Below are 16,004 nucleotides of genomic sequence, written 5' to 3' on the forward strand. Positions count from 1 at the left end.
TTTTTCTATGTACTATATTTTGTTTCTCATGTACTTTATTCAACTTTTCCATATAACTTAATCATCATTGGTAATTTATTCCACTTTTTCATGTACTCCCTCCATATTTATTTAAGAGATACACTTGGTCGAACACGGGTATAAGAAAAAGAATTGAATGAAATAAAGTAATAAAACAAGTGGGATTGAGTAGATATTTTAATAAGAAAAACAAGTGGGGACCATGTCATTTTAGGGAGTGTGGGTGGGGTGGAGTGTAGATATATTATTTAATTAGATGGTGGGGTTGATAAGTTACTAAAATGGCATATGTATCTCTTAAATAAATACGGTCGGAAAAGGCAAGTGTATCCCTTAAATAAACACAGAGGGAGTACTATATACCATTTTTTTAAAAACCGTATTTTTTGTCAAACGGGTCTATAAATATGGGATGGAGGGAGTAATATTTTTTTGTAGCTTTTTTGTCCGTTCGTAAATCAACATCATTACATAGGATGACTTATTTATATAATTGTAGTTTTTTGTCCGTTTCTAAATCAACATCATTACATAGGATGACTAATTTATGTATGTTATTTGGCAAAAGCTAATGGACGTTCCAGGACGTTAGATTACTTGTTACATTTATTAGTCTTTGTAAACACGGAGTAGAAACTAAAATGTTTGTGCAACTAAATAAATATTACTCATTCTCTCAATAAAATAATATTTCCTCCGTCTTTTAATACTCGCAACGTTCCTTAGTTTCATGCATGCCAATGCAAAACTTTGATCATTTATATCTTAAATTCTCTTTATGCAAAAATTATAAAAAGTTGATATTTTGAAAATACACATTGAAACGAATCTAACAAGATCTCACAAGACTATTTTTATCTTATATAAAAGACACTAAGAATAGTCAAAGTAGATTATATGAATAGTGACAAAAGTCCAAACGTTGTAAGTATTAAAAGACGGAGGAAGTATTTTGTGAATTGAAACTAAAATATTTGTACAAAAAATAAATTAAAGTGAACATAGAAAATTGTAATACGTTAACAAACTAATTTCCTCGAATTGTACTGTGCTACAACCGCATTATTTGACCATAGAAAATTATAATATGCCAACTGCATTGTTTGATTACACTCCCATGTCCCACGCATCAAACAAGGTTTAAACCAAAAACACAATCTCCAATAATTTCCTTTAATTTTGATATTTGGTTTTCTAAATTTTTGGATCAAAATGCTTGATTTGAATGTGCTCTCATAGTCCCATCCAATGAGGAAATGGTTACATTCATGGATTGAATTTAGATAATGTCTTTTACGGCGTATTTTTATACTCTTATTACTCCATTGACCCTAAATTGACTAACAGTTTGATACATGGTCAAGAACTCAAGATATAGGTAGATGTCAACAGTCAAGACAACTTGACAGTTACTTCGATTGATCACGGTAAAACTCATACATCATGGTCATGATCGAGACTCGTGACTGACCAGATTATTATGCAAGACTCACAAATTCGCGTTTACAACCAAGAGAACACGGTTATGCCAATAAACCGGGAAAATGTAGCAACGTTTAATCATTCGATCCAAAAAATTATTCTCACGTTTACAACCAGAGAACATGCTCTGATACTTCCACCTGTTGTCTGTAAAAACCTCCCCAACAGACAGAATACATCATGAAATATGATTGTTATGCAAAATTTGTTAATAAGACATCCTGTCGTATCCTAACTTCTAGCAGTATTGGGAAAAAATATCGCTATTTGCAACTAGTGAGTAAACCTCTCTAATAATAATGATACACTTATTCTATGACAAAAGGTTGATGAAAATTCCATACCAAAAATCAGGATGGTAGAACTTAGAGATCGAAGAACACAATCACCGTTTCTTGTTTTTCTTCTTCTGCTTCACTTGTCTCTCTAAACTTTTAAGCCGTTGACTAAGAACTGCAGATGATGACGTTGATGATGATGACGATGTTGTTTTTCCATCGACAGGTTTTGCTTGATCAGCAGATGAGGATACGGGAGCAGGAATTTTTGGCCGAGAGGCTGCAGCTGCTTTTTTTATCGCTTCTAAGAGGGAGAAGGCAGGTGTGTTTTGTGCGGTGCCAGGGGGTGGCACCGGTATATTAGGGACTCCCAAGGCCTTTTTCAAACCAGGAATTTTAAGCACTGCAGATTTTAGATTCACAAACTTGTCACAAAAATTATGTCATGAGATCTGAGTTACATTCATTAATGTTAAATCCTAGAAACAGCTTTGGTATTGTATCATTCTAACAAGATACTACGTAGATTATAATCCCTTCATCCGAAATTAATAGTCAAGTGTGCTATTTTCGGTGGTCCAGGAAAATATGTCACTTACTCCGTATCTCATTGTAATGGTTTATGACTTTATGATTGAATTTTCTAACATGTAACTGTTAAAATTAAGTGATGGGGTGATTGAAAGAAATAACCAACTAGTATAAAGTACATTATGCCTATACGGTGGGCAGAAAAGCAGAATGCAGAACTTACCAGCTCCATATGTGAATGAGAAGATATTAGATGTAATCCAATAACAAAATATAGCCTGCACAGACAAACATGAAAATTTAATACTCACATTTCCTACTAATGATGGATGATATGCACATAACAAAATATGGACATAAATGAAAAAGTGCGGTAGATGTCCACAGCCAGAGTGATTATATACCACAGCTTTAAACTTCTACAAATACTGTTAACATTTGAGTTTTAATTCATTATGTAGTTGCTTCTCGTCTAAAATAACTCACTATGCATGCCTTCAACCAAGCCCAACCTCCTGCACTACGCCTCCCGAATGCTCATACAGATGGCAGACAAAAATTTCTTTGATTGAAAAAAATAGAATATTCTTGTCCATTTTTACAAGCCGAAGATCAATATGAGTACATACACAGTACACATCTCGTAGATGTAAATGACCTAAAAAACATGTATTACCCCATACCCACAAACTGCAGTGATTTTTGCAATTAACCCACGGCCATTTTCATAAGCCATTTTTAGAATTCAGTAAGGCAAGAAATGAATACTCCACAAACGTACTTGCATACTACCATCGTAAGATTAAGTTATTTAACATGGAAATAACTCAGAACATGCCACTTGCCACTGAAGTGACCGGAAAATGTATTGTTAAGAGCACAGTAATGCATTTAAAGCAAAGGAGCACAATATAAATGAAAAACATACATACAAAAAAACACGAACTGCCCGTTTGGTAGCCAGTCATAAATGATGTCAATGGGAATGAATTTGTATGTAAATTTGTAAAGAAAATCACTATCCATTCCTATGGTAATGCTAGTCCACTCAAAATTATCTACTTTTCTTCATAAATTCATTACCATCCATTACCATTTGGGTAGTGGTATTGGGTCGGAATGCAAATTTATGAAGAAAAACACCAAGTTTGAGATGAGGTTTCATTACCAACGAAATTATGATTTCCATATATATGTTTATATTAGGAAATAGCCTTGTATAGTAAGCAATGTATAATTAGCTTAATTAGCTTAATTAGCTTCCTACTTTCCTTATATTTATCCATAGATTACGCATATTGTTATGCACATAATTCTGTAAATAATTACTGATTAGTGTAATCAATAATAATCACGAACTGATTTCCTACATGGTATCCGTTAGATTAACCATCCTCTAAACCCAATCATCTTCCTCCTCCTCTCATTCCCTTCTCTCGCCGGTTCCCTTCCATTGCTGACAAAACGAATTTTCACTCTGCCCTCACTGTCACCAATGTAAAATCCCTCATCCCCATCACATTGGACATGGAAACTGGTCAAAACCACTACTCTTTCTAAGGGTCAAGTAAGGGTGCATTCGATGCTTGAACACATAATACCTCCTACCGAGGCTACGAAAATTGCAGCGTACAAAGCTTCCAAAACCGCTACCCTTCTGGAAACGACTCTCGACGCAGTCGTCCTACAATGGATATATGCATCAGTATCCATCCATCCTGACTTGGCAGAGAAAGTAAGCATTGCATGGCAGCGGGGTCGCTCACATATTTCAGGATAACAGGAATTTGAGGGTCGCGTACCTTGAATCAGAATTCACCACCACCAAAATGGTGGAATTCTCCTCTTTTATCGCCTACTACAACCGCCTGAAATCCCTAAGGTGGTCAGCTTGCCAACATCGGGGCTCCGGTCGATGTATACGCCACCTTGCGCGGTTATCTGAAGAATACACACACTTCTTCACCATTATCCAGCACAAGGATAATTTGCCGTTATTTGGTGAAGTGTGCTCCAGGTTGAAACTTGAGGACACGACATCCAAGGAGATGGCTCGTGAATCAAGGTCGACGACGCTCCTTGTTGATGATGATTCATCCTCATAACCACCACAACACCATCATGGAGGTGATAATAGTTCTAATGGTCGTAATCCTGCTTATCATGATACCCGTGATAATCGTAACAGCAGAAACAATCGCGGCAAGGGTACTCACAACAATTCCCACCGTAGTCGTGGCAATTACTCACAAACATTCACCAGTGGCCCAACCGCCTTACCCGCGTTGGCCATACCCTACCTGGCATCCCCAAACAGTGAGCCATGCCGCCTTGTCCCTACCCCACTGGATCGCGGCAACGTCCACCAAAGCCAAATAGCAGTGGTAATGGTGGCATTCTTGACTCACGACCTTCTCATTCATAAGTGCAACTGACATATAAGCTGCTAAGCACACACTCTCTCTCCATCACACGTATGACAACCGGTACATGGACCTTGGCGGTACCCATGGATAAAAAATGCGGTATCAGTCACGGTCACGGAGTCTCAGTAACGGAAATGATGCGTTAGTCGCGGACGGTGTAGTTGTTGTCGCGTAGGAATTTGAAATTTGAAAAAGAAGCCCCATATCAGCCCCACTCACTACCCACCCTAGTCCCCCTACCCTAAACCGTATGCGTGACATAATCAAATGAATTCCTTTGTCTACCTTCTCTCTTGTTTTAGATCTGAAAATGGAGTTCTCTATTCTTTTTCAGTGGAGTTTCTCCATTTCTTTCCTTTTTCCCTTTCTTTTTGTCGAAAACATGGAAATTCGGCCGGAAACCGAGTAGATGTGAGGTTAATAACTTTTAATGCGGACAAAATTCGTTCGGATCGGTTGAACCGGCCGAGATCTCACCGTTTTTAAAAACACCTTTACAACTCGGGATATCTCGTATCGCCGGCCTCCAAAACCTAGTTAACTCAGGCGATACGAGTTAAATCGGGCGAGTTTTTACACCATGGCGCTACCTCTCACATGACTGCCAATACATGTACTCCTACGTTTATTTTAATTTGAGCAAAAATATTGATATAGTTGTTGGTACTTGGTAATAGTAGCACTTTTCCAATTCGCAACTATGGTAATACTTCTCTTACCCCGCCTAACCCCCTTTACATCTCAAGAATGTATTACATGCTCCAAAACTCATCAAAAACCTTATTTTCGTCCACAAATGCACTAATTATAGTAATTTTTCCTACCTTCTTTTCGTCCACAAATTCACTAATTATAGTAATTTTTCTTGTTGAGTTTAATCCTCCTGGGTCTCCTGTGAAGGATTTACAAAAAGGGAGCCGCCTAGTGAGGTGTGAGAGCACAGGGGGAACTATACCCCATTTATGGCATTCTCGCCTAGGGCATCTCGGAAATGCGTACTTAGCTCTCTTTGTTGTAGTGATTTGCTTAAATGTGAAAAGGCTCGAACTTCATTGTATTCTTCTTATCCCCTGGGGAAGCACATTAAGTTGTCATTTCATGATTCTATGCCATTTATTACTATGCCTTTTGATATTATTCAAAGTGATTTATGAACAATTTCAACTACAATTTCATGATGGTTATTAAAATCGCGATTCAAATCTTAGAATCTTACGATTCAAATATGGTCTTGCAATTAGATTTACGATTTTACACTTTTTCCTTGACTAGCTAAAACCTCGTAAATTTGAATCATGTTCGAGAAAATTATTACTAGATAAACATAGTTAATTATTGCTTATTTAGCTATTGAACAAGTATATATATTTCAGTTATTAAGTTTTCACCTACTCCCTCCGTTCCGGAATACTCGCACCGCTTTCCTAGTAAAGTTGTCCCAAATTACTCGCACCGTTTCCTTAGTTTTAAAAAGCGCGCTTTTTTGCGCTTAAAGCTCGGAAGCTCAGAAGAAGCGCGACTTCCTAGCGCTTCGGTGCTTCTGCGCTTCCTAACGCAAAAGTTCTGCCAGCCGAAGCCTAGCGACATACAAGAAGCGCGCCTTCCTAGCGCTTCGATGCTTCTGCGCTTCCTAGCGCTTTTGCGCTTCTTGTAGTCTGGGCACATCATACCCTTCTTTTTTATAAAAAATAAAGCCACGTGACTCTAATCTTCTTTTTTAAAGTATGACGTGATTTCTTTTTTTTTGAAAAGCGAATATTTTGGAAGTTTTTGAAAACCCTAGTGCAATTTTCTCCCGTAGCTGGATTTCTCTAGCCTTCTCGCCGGATTTCTCCCGTCGGATTCTGAATTTTTCTTTCATCGTTTTGATTTCTCTTTTTTCATCTTTTCTTTCCATAGTTTCTGAACTTTTGAAAATTTATTACTTCTTTCCGGGTGCGCTTCGCCTACGAAAAGCGTGCGCTTTCGCTTTGCGCTTAAGCTCCAGGGCCATTTTGCGCTTCAGTGCGCTTTCCGCTTTATAAAACTAAGACCGTTTCTATAAATGGAAATTTTTTATTGATATTTTACTTACCTATGGACCCACCTACATCCCTACTCCCTAAAAAAACATTAAAAAGTGAATCATTTTCCACTATCTCTTTGAAAAATTGACACATTTTCCACCATCTATATTAAAAAAATACCCCCCTATCAACTACCATCAAATTAAATAATAAGTCTGTTACATCACATTAAACTCTGTGCCGGTCAAACTGGTTCGAGTATTCCGGGACGGGGAAAGTACAATATAAACACTTTAAATGAAATTTGAGAATAAAATCTTGATTATACTTGTTCACGATTCGATTTTACGATTGAATTCTAAGAGTCCCTCCTGATTCAAAATAGAATCCCGATTTAATATAACCTTGGTAACATGGGCTTGACACTTAAACATGCATATTTGTTATCAATTGACTGACGCTGACACTTAGCAAAACAAATTTGTATACAATACTAAGTTTGAGTAACACAGGCTAGAACCGAAGACGTTGAATATTGGGGTGAAAGCAAAATATGATGGGAGGCAGCATGAAGGGAAGAGATCAAACTTTTTTCCACTCAGTACTCTTGCCTCCAATTTGCCATAATACTTATAAACCTATGTTTTGACTTTTTGTACTATTCACTAATTAATTTTGACTTCTTTTACCTAATATATTTAAAAGAAAATTTAATTGTAAAATGCTATTAGAGTAATTTCTAATGCATAGTTTCAAATATAATTTTTTAAATTAATTTTACTAATAGATAATTAAAGAAAGTAATGGTCAAAGATGGATGTTGATAAGGATGCAAGTAACAATGCATCTACTGCGAAACGGAAGTAGTATAAAAAAAGCATCAACGCAATTCGGAGTTCCCTGCACCTTAAGAGCGCCTAGTGCAACAATAAAAAAATTGATACGCGCCTCAGATGTGCCTCTTTGAAATATCTCTTCCTAGAACACAATGAAGCATGACCCTAACGCCTTGTACCTAAGGCGCACTTTTTTAAAACCGTGGAGGCACCAGAAATTGATCTTGCTTTTCCAAAAAGTAGCATTTAAAATATGAACCAAAGTTGTTTTCAGCTCTCCATCATAGTACAGATAATACTTGTCTAAGGGTCCAACCGCTCATTTGATGTTCAACACTATTTTCAAGAAGACATAGAGCAGGCCGCTTGAGTTGTAGGAAAAGAACATTAAAGGACAGCAAGCAAGAACAAATGCAAGTATGCAACAACAGTGCATCTACCTGCACCTGTAATTCAAAAAGAAGAAGCCTCCCGAGGCAACTAGGCAAGGTCTCCATAAACTAGTTATTCGAATTACTGCTCTACTTCAACTCTTCAAGAGTCAATCGTGCAACAAATTTCAAGAAGATTTACTTTATTCACCAGATTGCTAGAGATGTATCTCAACCCAATGGTCAGACCGCTCAGACGGCCTTTCTTTGGACTAGGACTAATTTCAAAACAAAGGTGCAAGTCACTATCCTCACTAATCACCAGCCAACCAGACAAAACGATTTAAATCCCAAACATATATAATATAACTACATCAAATCCAATTGACAATTTTTTTAACAAAGTTAAGTGGAGAAAGTACCTGTGGAAAGTTCATGGTGAATGGAACAGTAAGAACTGCAAGCCCTCTTGAAAACTTTTTCATGGTGCTAGCAACAGGATTACCTTCCATACCTTCCTGCATATTGAACTGACACAAGATAGAAGGGTACTAGTTAGTGAACAAAGACACAAAACAGAGTGTCACACAGATAATGCACATCAGAAGAGATAAGACATGCGTTGAACATATACAAGCCTTGTACAAAACTCCAGGACAAAATTTACAGTTTAGAAAAATAAATGCCTACCTCCACAGTAATCAGAAAAGTCATTGCTGTCAAAACAGGAAGGATATACCTAGCATCCGGAATTGACAGATCAGTAAACCAAAAAGCTCCACCATTTTTAAATGATGGAACCTTTTCTGCCATATTCGATATCTGCATATATAGAGTTTGTCATAACTCATAAGTATATGTATTTCCCATAGCATGCACCACAAGAAAATATAAGAACTTTCAACTTACAGCTAAGAAAAAACTGATGAAGACAGGACCTTGAATGAGAAGCCCCTTAAGCGGAGTAAATGGTGTAACACCATATCTGCATTTAATATATTATTAGCACATACACGCGGAAAACACGAAAGTAAGGAATGCATTAGAAGCAGAAAAGTATCACCAACAGAAAAAACATGTAAATACATAAGTAATTTTGACTACCTTCCCAAACTCATACAAATTCACTTACATACCTTTACATAAAGCTTATACAAGTAGTCTCAAATAATAAATGGCTCATCTTCTATGCTTACCTGCCAAGGAAAACTTCCTTTAAACTACTCCCTCTTTTCTCCTCCTCCACATTAATCCCTTTCCCCTCTGTAACCTCCCCCCCTCCCCCCGGCTCCCTAACCAAAACAGACACTGAGACACCATCCCTATACAAAGAACTAGAGCAGTACAGTGAACAATAGATTTGGAGTTTAAGCCATCTTGTGAACTTTTTAATCTTCATAGCATCCTTAACAATGTGAACGATTAACTACAAGTCTATAACTAGTACAAGTACTTTCTCAAGTCAGAAATACTGATATGCAATACACACGACACGGCGGTACATAGTCTAGTTAAAAGTAATGCTGTGTACGCAGTGTACCTCTAGATATCTCCAAACCCTGCCCATGGAAAGAATCATACTGGGTTATTGTTGTTGTACATAATACTCACTCCAATATAAACCCATCAATTTAAATTTTATTTAGCATTTAATATATGTAACCCCAAAAACCAATGTCATATCTCAAGTCTCAACTGTATGCAACACCAGTCCTAAGAACTAACTACGTGTTCAAATGGGAGACAAAATAGATTTTGATGTTTTGCAATATATAATACCTAAAAAAAATGAACAAAATTATAAATCATGGGAAATTCCAAGTTACATGCCAAAAGGCAAATTTCACAACGCTTTGGTGAAAAATAATATACATGTACCTAAGAGACCTCAACCAGAAACTTCAAGTGCATATGAAATCCCTGAGCATAGGGTCATATCAACCTGTAGAGTATGAAAAGTTGCCTATCTAAAGTAGGTCGTTGCTTAGTCCAATCTAGTAGACCCAAGGTCACACAATAAAGAACATAATTAAGGGCTCTAAATGTTAGGAGTTTAAGTCAGAGTGTGACCTATGCAATTGGATAACCCAAAGCACACAACTTAAATCCCAAAAGTTAATATTCTAAATCAGGGCTCTAGGCATAAAATTCCCAGTACTTACAGAAATAATGCAAAGCCTTTTTTGTTTTAATCATACAGTTGATAGACAGGCATCTAAATTTGTTGAAATATTAAGGACATTCCCGCCATCCCTTCCCAACCTGCCCCTCAGACAAGTTTGTCTCCAGTTGATCGACAGCCACCTAGAGTTTATTCATCAGTGCTTCATGAAGTGCACATCATTCAGCTCCAGAGGTCCAACTTAAAGCACACTGTGAGAACAGCATGTGAAACTACAAAGTACAAATGAATAAAAACATGTCCATAAGTTACACAGCTCCGGCAATCTGGAAGTCAGGATCTGTAACATTAGGTCCAGTCTAACCAATCTATTTAGAGACTATAGCCATTACGAAATAGCAATTTAAGCAGCTTGCTCTGACTCTGGCAGAGAGCCATAAATATATCCATTCAACAAGATAACAACGCATCACTATCTGACACAGCACATAACAAACATAGAAATTCATATACTGATGCATGACTTACTCTTTGAATATCACATTCATCTTCTGTTTCCCTTCCATGACATTACCCTGTAGAGAAACACCAAAGACGCTTAGGGCTTATTGACCAGACACAAACCTAAAAATCAAGAAAGTCCCTAGAGCCAAGACAAAGTAATCCGGTATTGATAGTCTGATCTGAACAGAAGTCGTGGTAAAAATGTAATAATTCAAACAAATGAAAGAAAAAATAACAAAAAGAACAGTTAACAGTACCGAGGATTCCATCTCTGCCTTGATTTCCTCAAGACGTGGCCTCATAAGCTGAAAATAACAAATGGTTTCATGTTACATGAAGTATAAGACATACTTTCACTTTGATGATAGGTGCATTAAGTGCTTATTAATGTTGCAACAAGAAGGCTAAAGATGGTGAAAAAAGTTTGGATGTCAATATATCAATACCGTCAACTTGGCGGTGGCTTTGAGCTGACTTATCAGGAACGGAACAGTCATCCCACGAATCATTAAAGTCGTAAGAGCTATTGAAGCCCACCTATATCAATGACAAATTCCACATCAGAACTCCATCTAAGAAGTGTTCAAAACCAATAACGGAACAAAGAAGAATCGTTTCAGATCATCACCAATTTAAACCAGTAAACGAGTGAACACTGTCAATCAAATACTGCAAAGCAGCAACTGGAATAGCAGAATCCGCAGCAGCAGTCGCGACTTCACTCAGAACAGGAGCCTGAGAAGCAACCGCCTCCACCGTGGAATCACTAATAACCCCAGCAACATCACTAATAAAACCAACCTTCTCCGAATCTTCACCAATCGAAGTTGACATATATCTACGAAAACTAATACCCCCATTTCCATGTCCAGGGAAAAACGACCTCTGATGTTGAAATAAGCTACGGGTTGCCATGGAATTGTTGGTATAAGTCCCAAAAGACCTCCTTTGGGCTAAAAAATCATCGATTTTACTCCTTGACGATGGTGATTCATGTTTATCATTGTTTTTATCATGGTCATGGGAAATGTAGCTAAAACTAGGATTGATTCGTTTAGCTAAAAGGGTAGCTCGAGTACAAACACTACGCCTATAAGCCATCTTCAATTATCAAAATTAAATTAAAAAAATCTCACTCTATCAATCAATCAATCAAACTTTCATATATCATCACCAAAATCAAAACCCTGAAATGATCAAATCACCCACAAACAGAAAAATGAAATACATAAGTTAGCATCAATCATAAAAGTTCAGATCTTATAAATAAAAGTATAAAAACCCCACAAAATGTGAGAATATGAACTAGGGTTTAGGGTTTAAGGAAACCAAGTAATACAGGAAACTAACCTTTAGAGCACAGTTTGAGAGTGGAGGAGAGAGAAAATGAGTGTCGAAGAATTGGGAAAAGTGTGGGCGCATGGAACATCGGCAAAGTAGAAGGAGGGAAGTGGGGCTGGCTGGCTGCGTGCGCTTTGATCTGCTGCAGCGAGACACCGTCCTCCTCCGGAATGTTGGCGGCGTATCTCGATATATTTTTTTATCTTTTCTTATTTTTGGCAATTGTTAATTTGTTTATTTTCTCTTTAACGCAAATGTGAAAAGACGAGAACACCCAAACAAAATTACGAGTAGTAGCTCTCACGTTTTTTGTCAAATCGGTAGATCATGCATTTTTTTACGTATTTTTTAGAGCACTCTCACCGATACGAGGAGAAATCTTTGAAGTAAAAATTGATGACCTAAATAAGTTCACAACACCTCACCCGTGGAGAAAACTAAAAGAAATGATGTTTCAACTAAAATAAGTCTTCGCTCATGAGCCATGTAAGCCTCTTAAGCATCAGAAGTTGTAAGGAAAAAAAACCAGGAAATTTATAGTGAAACATCCAGTTTCATTGCTAACGCAACGTTTTGGTGCTGAAAATCGAAAAAATAAATTAATTAATCAGACTGACATGGCGTGTCAATGCGTCCAATGGGAGCGTGTCATCGTGTCCCTGACAGCCTTCTTGACCAATCAATTATTTTTTCACTTTAAATTGTAATTTAAACATTTATAATGGCTATTTTTAAATATTAATAATTTTTACGTTTATAAATAGAGACCCTTTTTTATATATTTAGGCGCACTTTAAAAGATAAAGTTTCTCTCACTAAATCCTTATTTGATGACGTTTGGCATCGCCGTTGTTGTAAACGAAAGTGTAGATAATAGAGTGTGATAATCAACACACCATTGTACTTTTATGTGAGATCTGACGAGTAATCATGCTAAAAGATATGAAAGCCTAGAGGCTAACTATTAACGTACGAAGGTGGTAGGTACACCGTACATGCAATTTCTTTGATGTATGATTAACTGATAATCTTATCATCATAAATTTTACGAAAAAGTATTAAAAAAAATACACATTGTAAAATAAGGATATAAAGATTCTCCAACTTTTTTTTATAATTATTCATAATATATTTGGTTAGAAATCTATGATACCTACCATATCTACACATCATCATTTTGCAACATTAATTTTCATTATTATAATGTCTTGAGATAAAATCAATATTGATATCATTTGATTCATTTCCAATTAAACATTATTTGTTACCATATCAAATATGCATTCCATTATTTTAAGGTAAATCCATGCTCATTTTGTTGAAAATCATCATAGAGTTCTTATAAGTAAATACATCCATTCAATTCTCCCATCTCACAAGCATTCTTCAACATGTTTCCCAACATTCTCCTTATCACCACCATTTCCTTCTTGGCCTTCTCTTTGGCTTCCTCGTCCCCTAGCAAAGGCTTAATTGCACCTCTTATCCCACCCACTTCTCCCCGTTCACCGTTTTATATCGAAATACTCAAAGAAAACAACATATTAATAACAAAAAATGTCACTCTAAATCGAACCCATTACATGAAGTGGCTCCTAACAAAATATTCACCAGACGAATTTAGTGAGGTTTATTTTCAAAAGGATGCAGGTTATCATGTAATGGACATGTACATGGGTGATCCAGCACAACTAGTGTACGGTATTTTCGACACAGGGAGCGATATTGTATGGATTCAATGCACGCGACAAACAGGACAAAAGAAATTTCCATACTATAAATATTCTAAGTCGGATACTTATAAAAATGTCCAATGTGATGATAAGCAGAAATGCAACACAGACAATACATACATCTTAGGTTGTAAATCGTTACCTAACAATTGTGAATTTAAGGCCACATATGGGGATGCTACTAGTGCTTTTGGTGTCATGGCTACTGATATTATCACATTCAAACCAGAGTGGGAGATCTTCCATGATTTTATCTTTGGGTGCAGCTTAAAAAATAGCAATAGCATGATGGGCGTCATAGGTGAGTTTTCAACTGTTTCTACAACTTATAGAAAATATTGGTTTGCATATTTTTTTTTTGTTGATTAATTAGCTTATTTAGTACTTTTACTGCATCATTTCTCTATACAAAAGGACTTGCACGCATTATGTGTACAACAAATTTAGTGTATATAGTTTTTGGTAATTTCTAACGTATTTTGAGAACTTTTACCAAATTTTTGTCAACTTTTAACGTGTTTTAATCTATTAATTACTTTAATACATTATTTAAATACTAACTTTGACCATATTTGTTAACCATTAATACTATATAAACACGAAAAATCATCATTTTAAATTTTTAATTGTTGCCGGGTTAAACTCATAGTTATTTCAAAAATTAACTAATAGTAATACATAATGATCACGTTTTTTTATTTATATACGATTTTTTAATAATATTACGTTTAATTAAAATAGTGTTGGTTAAAGTTAATACTTTATCGGTTCCGGTTTGTCCATCTTTTGTGATTCATACGTACATAAGAAAAATTATAGTCATGTGAAATCTTGATAGATTCATATCGATATATATTTTCTAAATATCAATATCTTTATAATTTTTACTTATACATAATTTAAAATTTTAAGAGTCAAAGTCGCCATGTATTTGGGAGGGTAAAAGTCATCGTGGTACAATATTTAGGGAATACAATAGTGTAAAAAGTTAAAATAATACCTCTAATGAAAAACAAATGAAGTATTTGAATTATACTACCTCCGTTTCAAATAGTTCTTTACGCTTTGGAAAATGTGTTCAAAGTATAAAAACTTTGATCGTAAATTCTTACAATTATATACATCAAAACGTTATATGTAAGATCTTGTTAGATTGGTCTCGGGATTTATTTCCAGAATATCAAATTTTTATAATTTTTTGACACACGAAATTGGATATATTAGTAGTCAAATATTGCATTGGAGTTCGTGCAAATAGTAACTGTAAAGATCTTTTTGAAACGGAGGTAGTAAGTAATTGATGGATCTAACATTAACCAATTTAGGTTCCATCATTTTTTTGTACAGGTGCATCTAATAGTGGCTACTCACTCCCAAAACAACTATATCCAAACGATCCCAAGTTTTCATATTGTATCTCCGACAACTTGTCCAAAACAAGCGTAGTCAAGTTCGGCCCAGCTGCAAACTTAAGTGGTGGTACCCTAGACATGATAAAGAACCTTCACACTGGCTTCTACTACCTTGACGTGCTCGCCGTTAAAGTCAACGGGCAAGATATCGACGTAAGACCAGTAGTGTTTGAGATGTCTAACGACGGGTCAAAAGGTTTTGTGACAGACTCTGGTACCACCTTCTCAGGTTTAACCTCAGTAGCATTTGATGCATTGAAGAGGAAAATAGAGCAATTTCTTGGTCCTTCAAAAAAATACATGATTTTCGAGATTTGTTATCCTACCTCGAGATTTGGACCATGGCCTTGGCAACATGCAAGACCAACCATTGGGCTAGAGGTCACTAATTTTACCTTAGAATTCGAGGAGATTAGAGTTTGGCAGTTAATCCCAAATTCTAATATGGAATGTTTGCAAATGATGAGGGTTATGTCAGGGTTATCTATACTTGGATTTGAGCAGCTTTTAAATGTTAATGTTGGACATGATCCTAATCATAACCTCATGTATTTAGAAAAGACCACTTGTGAAACTACTTAGAATCCTTTAATGATGTATAAGAAGGTTTTTCAATGGTTATAATAGAAATGTAGCCATTGTAGTTGTTTTTAGTTCCAATCCTTTCATTTTTCGAGACTAATTAATGTTATCTATTCGATTGTTTGACTATAACATTTTCAAAAAGATAACTTTCTCTTTTTGAAATCATAATTAAGACAATTGTCTTTTTTAAAATTATTGTAGACTTATCTTATCCATTCGAGTTGTTTCCAAACCAAGTCCTCCAATTTAACGTCGTTAAAATCTTGTGAAGGAGTACTTTCTCTTATAGCCTTGTCATTAGCATCTTGTACGTGTATCTTTGGTGATTTGTCAAAGTATAGTCATTGTTAGATTTG

The 16,004-nt window shown here is 36.0% G+C and overlaps 2 protein-coding genes across 2 annotated transcripts; one reads left to right on the forward strand and one right to left on the reverse strand.

Moving 5' to 3' along the window:
• Nucleotides 1–1,559: 1,559 nt before the first annotated feature.
• LOC110786413 (mitochondrial inner membrane protein OXA1) lies at nt 1,560–12,146 on the reverse strand. Its single transcript, XM_021990966.2, has 10 exons — nt 11,928–12,146; nt 11,206–11,764; nt 11,024–11,114; nt 10,835–10,882; nt 10,602–10,648; nt 8,861–8,936; nt 8,642–8,773; nt 8,374–8,481; nt 2,536–2,590; nt 1,560–2,184 (listed from the first exon to the last, which is right to left on the reverse strand). The coding sequence occupies exons 2-10, from the start codon at nt 11,676–11,678 to the stop codon at nt 1,889–1,891; spliced, it is 1,326 nt and encodes a 441-aa protein (XP_021846658.1). The 5' UTR covers nt 11,679–11,764; nt 11,928–12,146; the 3' UTR covers nt 1,560–1,888.
• A 1,069-nt stretch (nt 12,147–13,215) lies between these two features.
• LOC110786359 (aspartic proteinase CDR1-like) lies at nt 13,216–15,976 on the forward strand. Its single transcript, XM_021990904.2, has 2 exons — nt 13,216–13,952; nt 14,999–15,976. Exons 1-2 carry the CDS (start codon nt 13,310–13,312, stop codon nt 15,643–15,645), a joined length of 1,290 nt encoding a protein of 429 aa, XP_021846596.2. The 5' UTR covers nt 13,216–13,309; the 3' UTR covers nt 15,646–15,976.
• Nucleotides 15,977–16,004: the final 28 nt, after the last annotated feature.

The sequence above is a fragment of the Spinacia oleracea genome, chromosome 6 (genome assembly GCF_020520425.1).
Source record: "Spinacia oleracea cultivar Varoflay chromosome 6, BTI_SOV_V1, whole genome shotgun sequence".
Classification (NCBI taxonomy): domain Eukaryota; kingdom Viridiplantae; phylum Streptophyta; class Magnoliopsida; order Caryophyllales; family Amaranthaceae; genus Spinacia; species Spinacia oleracea.

What these genes read in the sequence shown, in the direction of transcription:
- LOC110786413 (XM_021990966.2), bottom strand. Translation starts at nt 11,678, where the DNA reads ATGGCTTATAGGCGTAGTGTTTGTACTCGAGCTACCCTTTTAGCTAAA. An exon ending in TCGTTTACTGGTTTAAATTG is followed by an intron (nt 11,115 to 11,205) that starts GTGATGATCTGA and finishes TCATTGATATAG; the next exon opens with GTGGGCTTCAATAGCTCTTA. An exon ending in AGGCAGAGATGGAATCCTCG is followed by an intron (nt 10,649 to 10,834) that starts GTACTGTTAACT and finishes GTTTCTCTACAG; the next exon opens with GGTAATGTCATGGAAGGGAA.
- LOC110786359 (XM_021990904.2), top strand. Translation starts at nt 13,310, where the DNA reads ATGTTTCCCAACATTCTCCTTATCACCACCATTTCCTTCTTGGCCTTC. An exon ending in TAGCATGATGGGCGTCATAG is followed by an intron (nt 13,953 to 14,998) that starts GTGAGTTTTCAA and finishes TTTTTTGTACAG; the next exon opens with GTGCATCTAATAGTGGCTAC.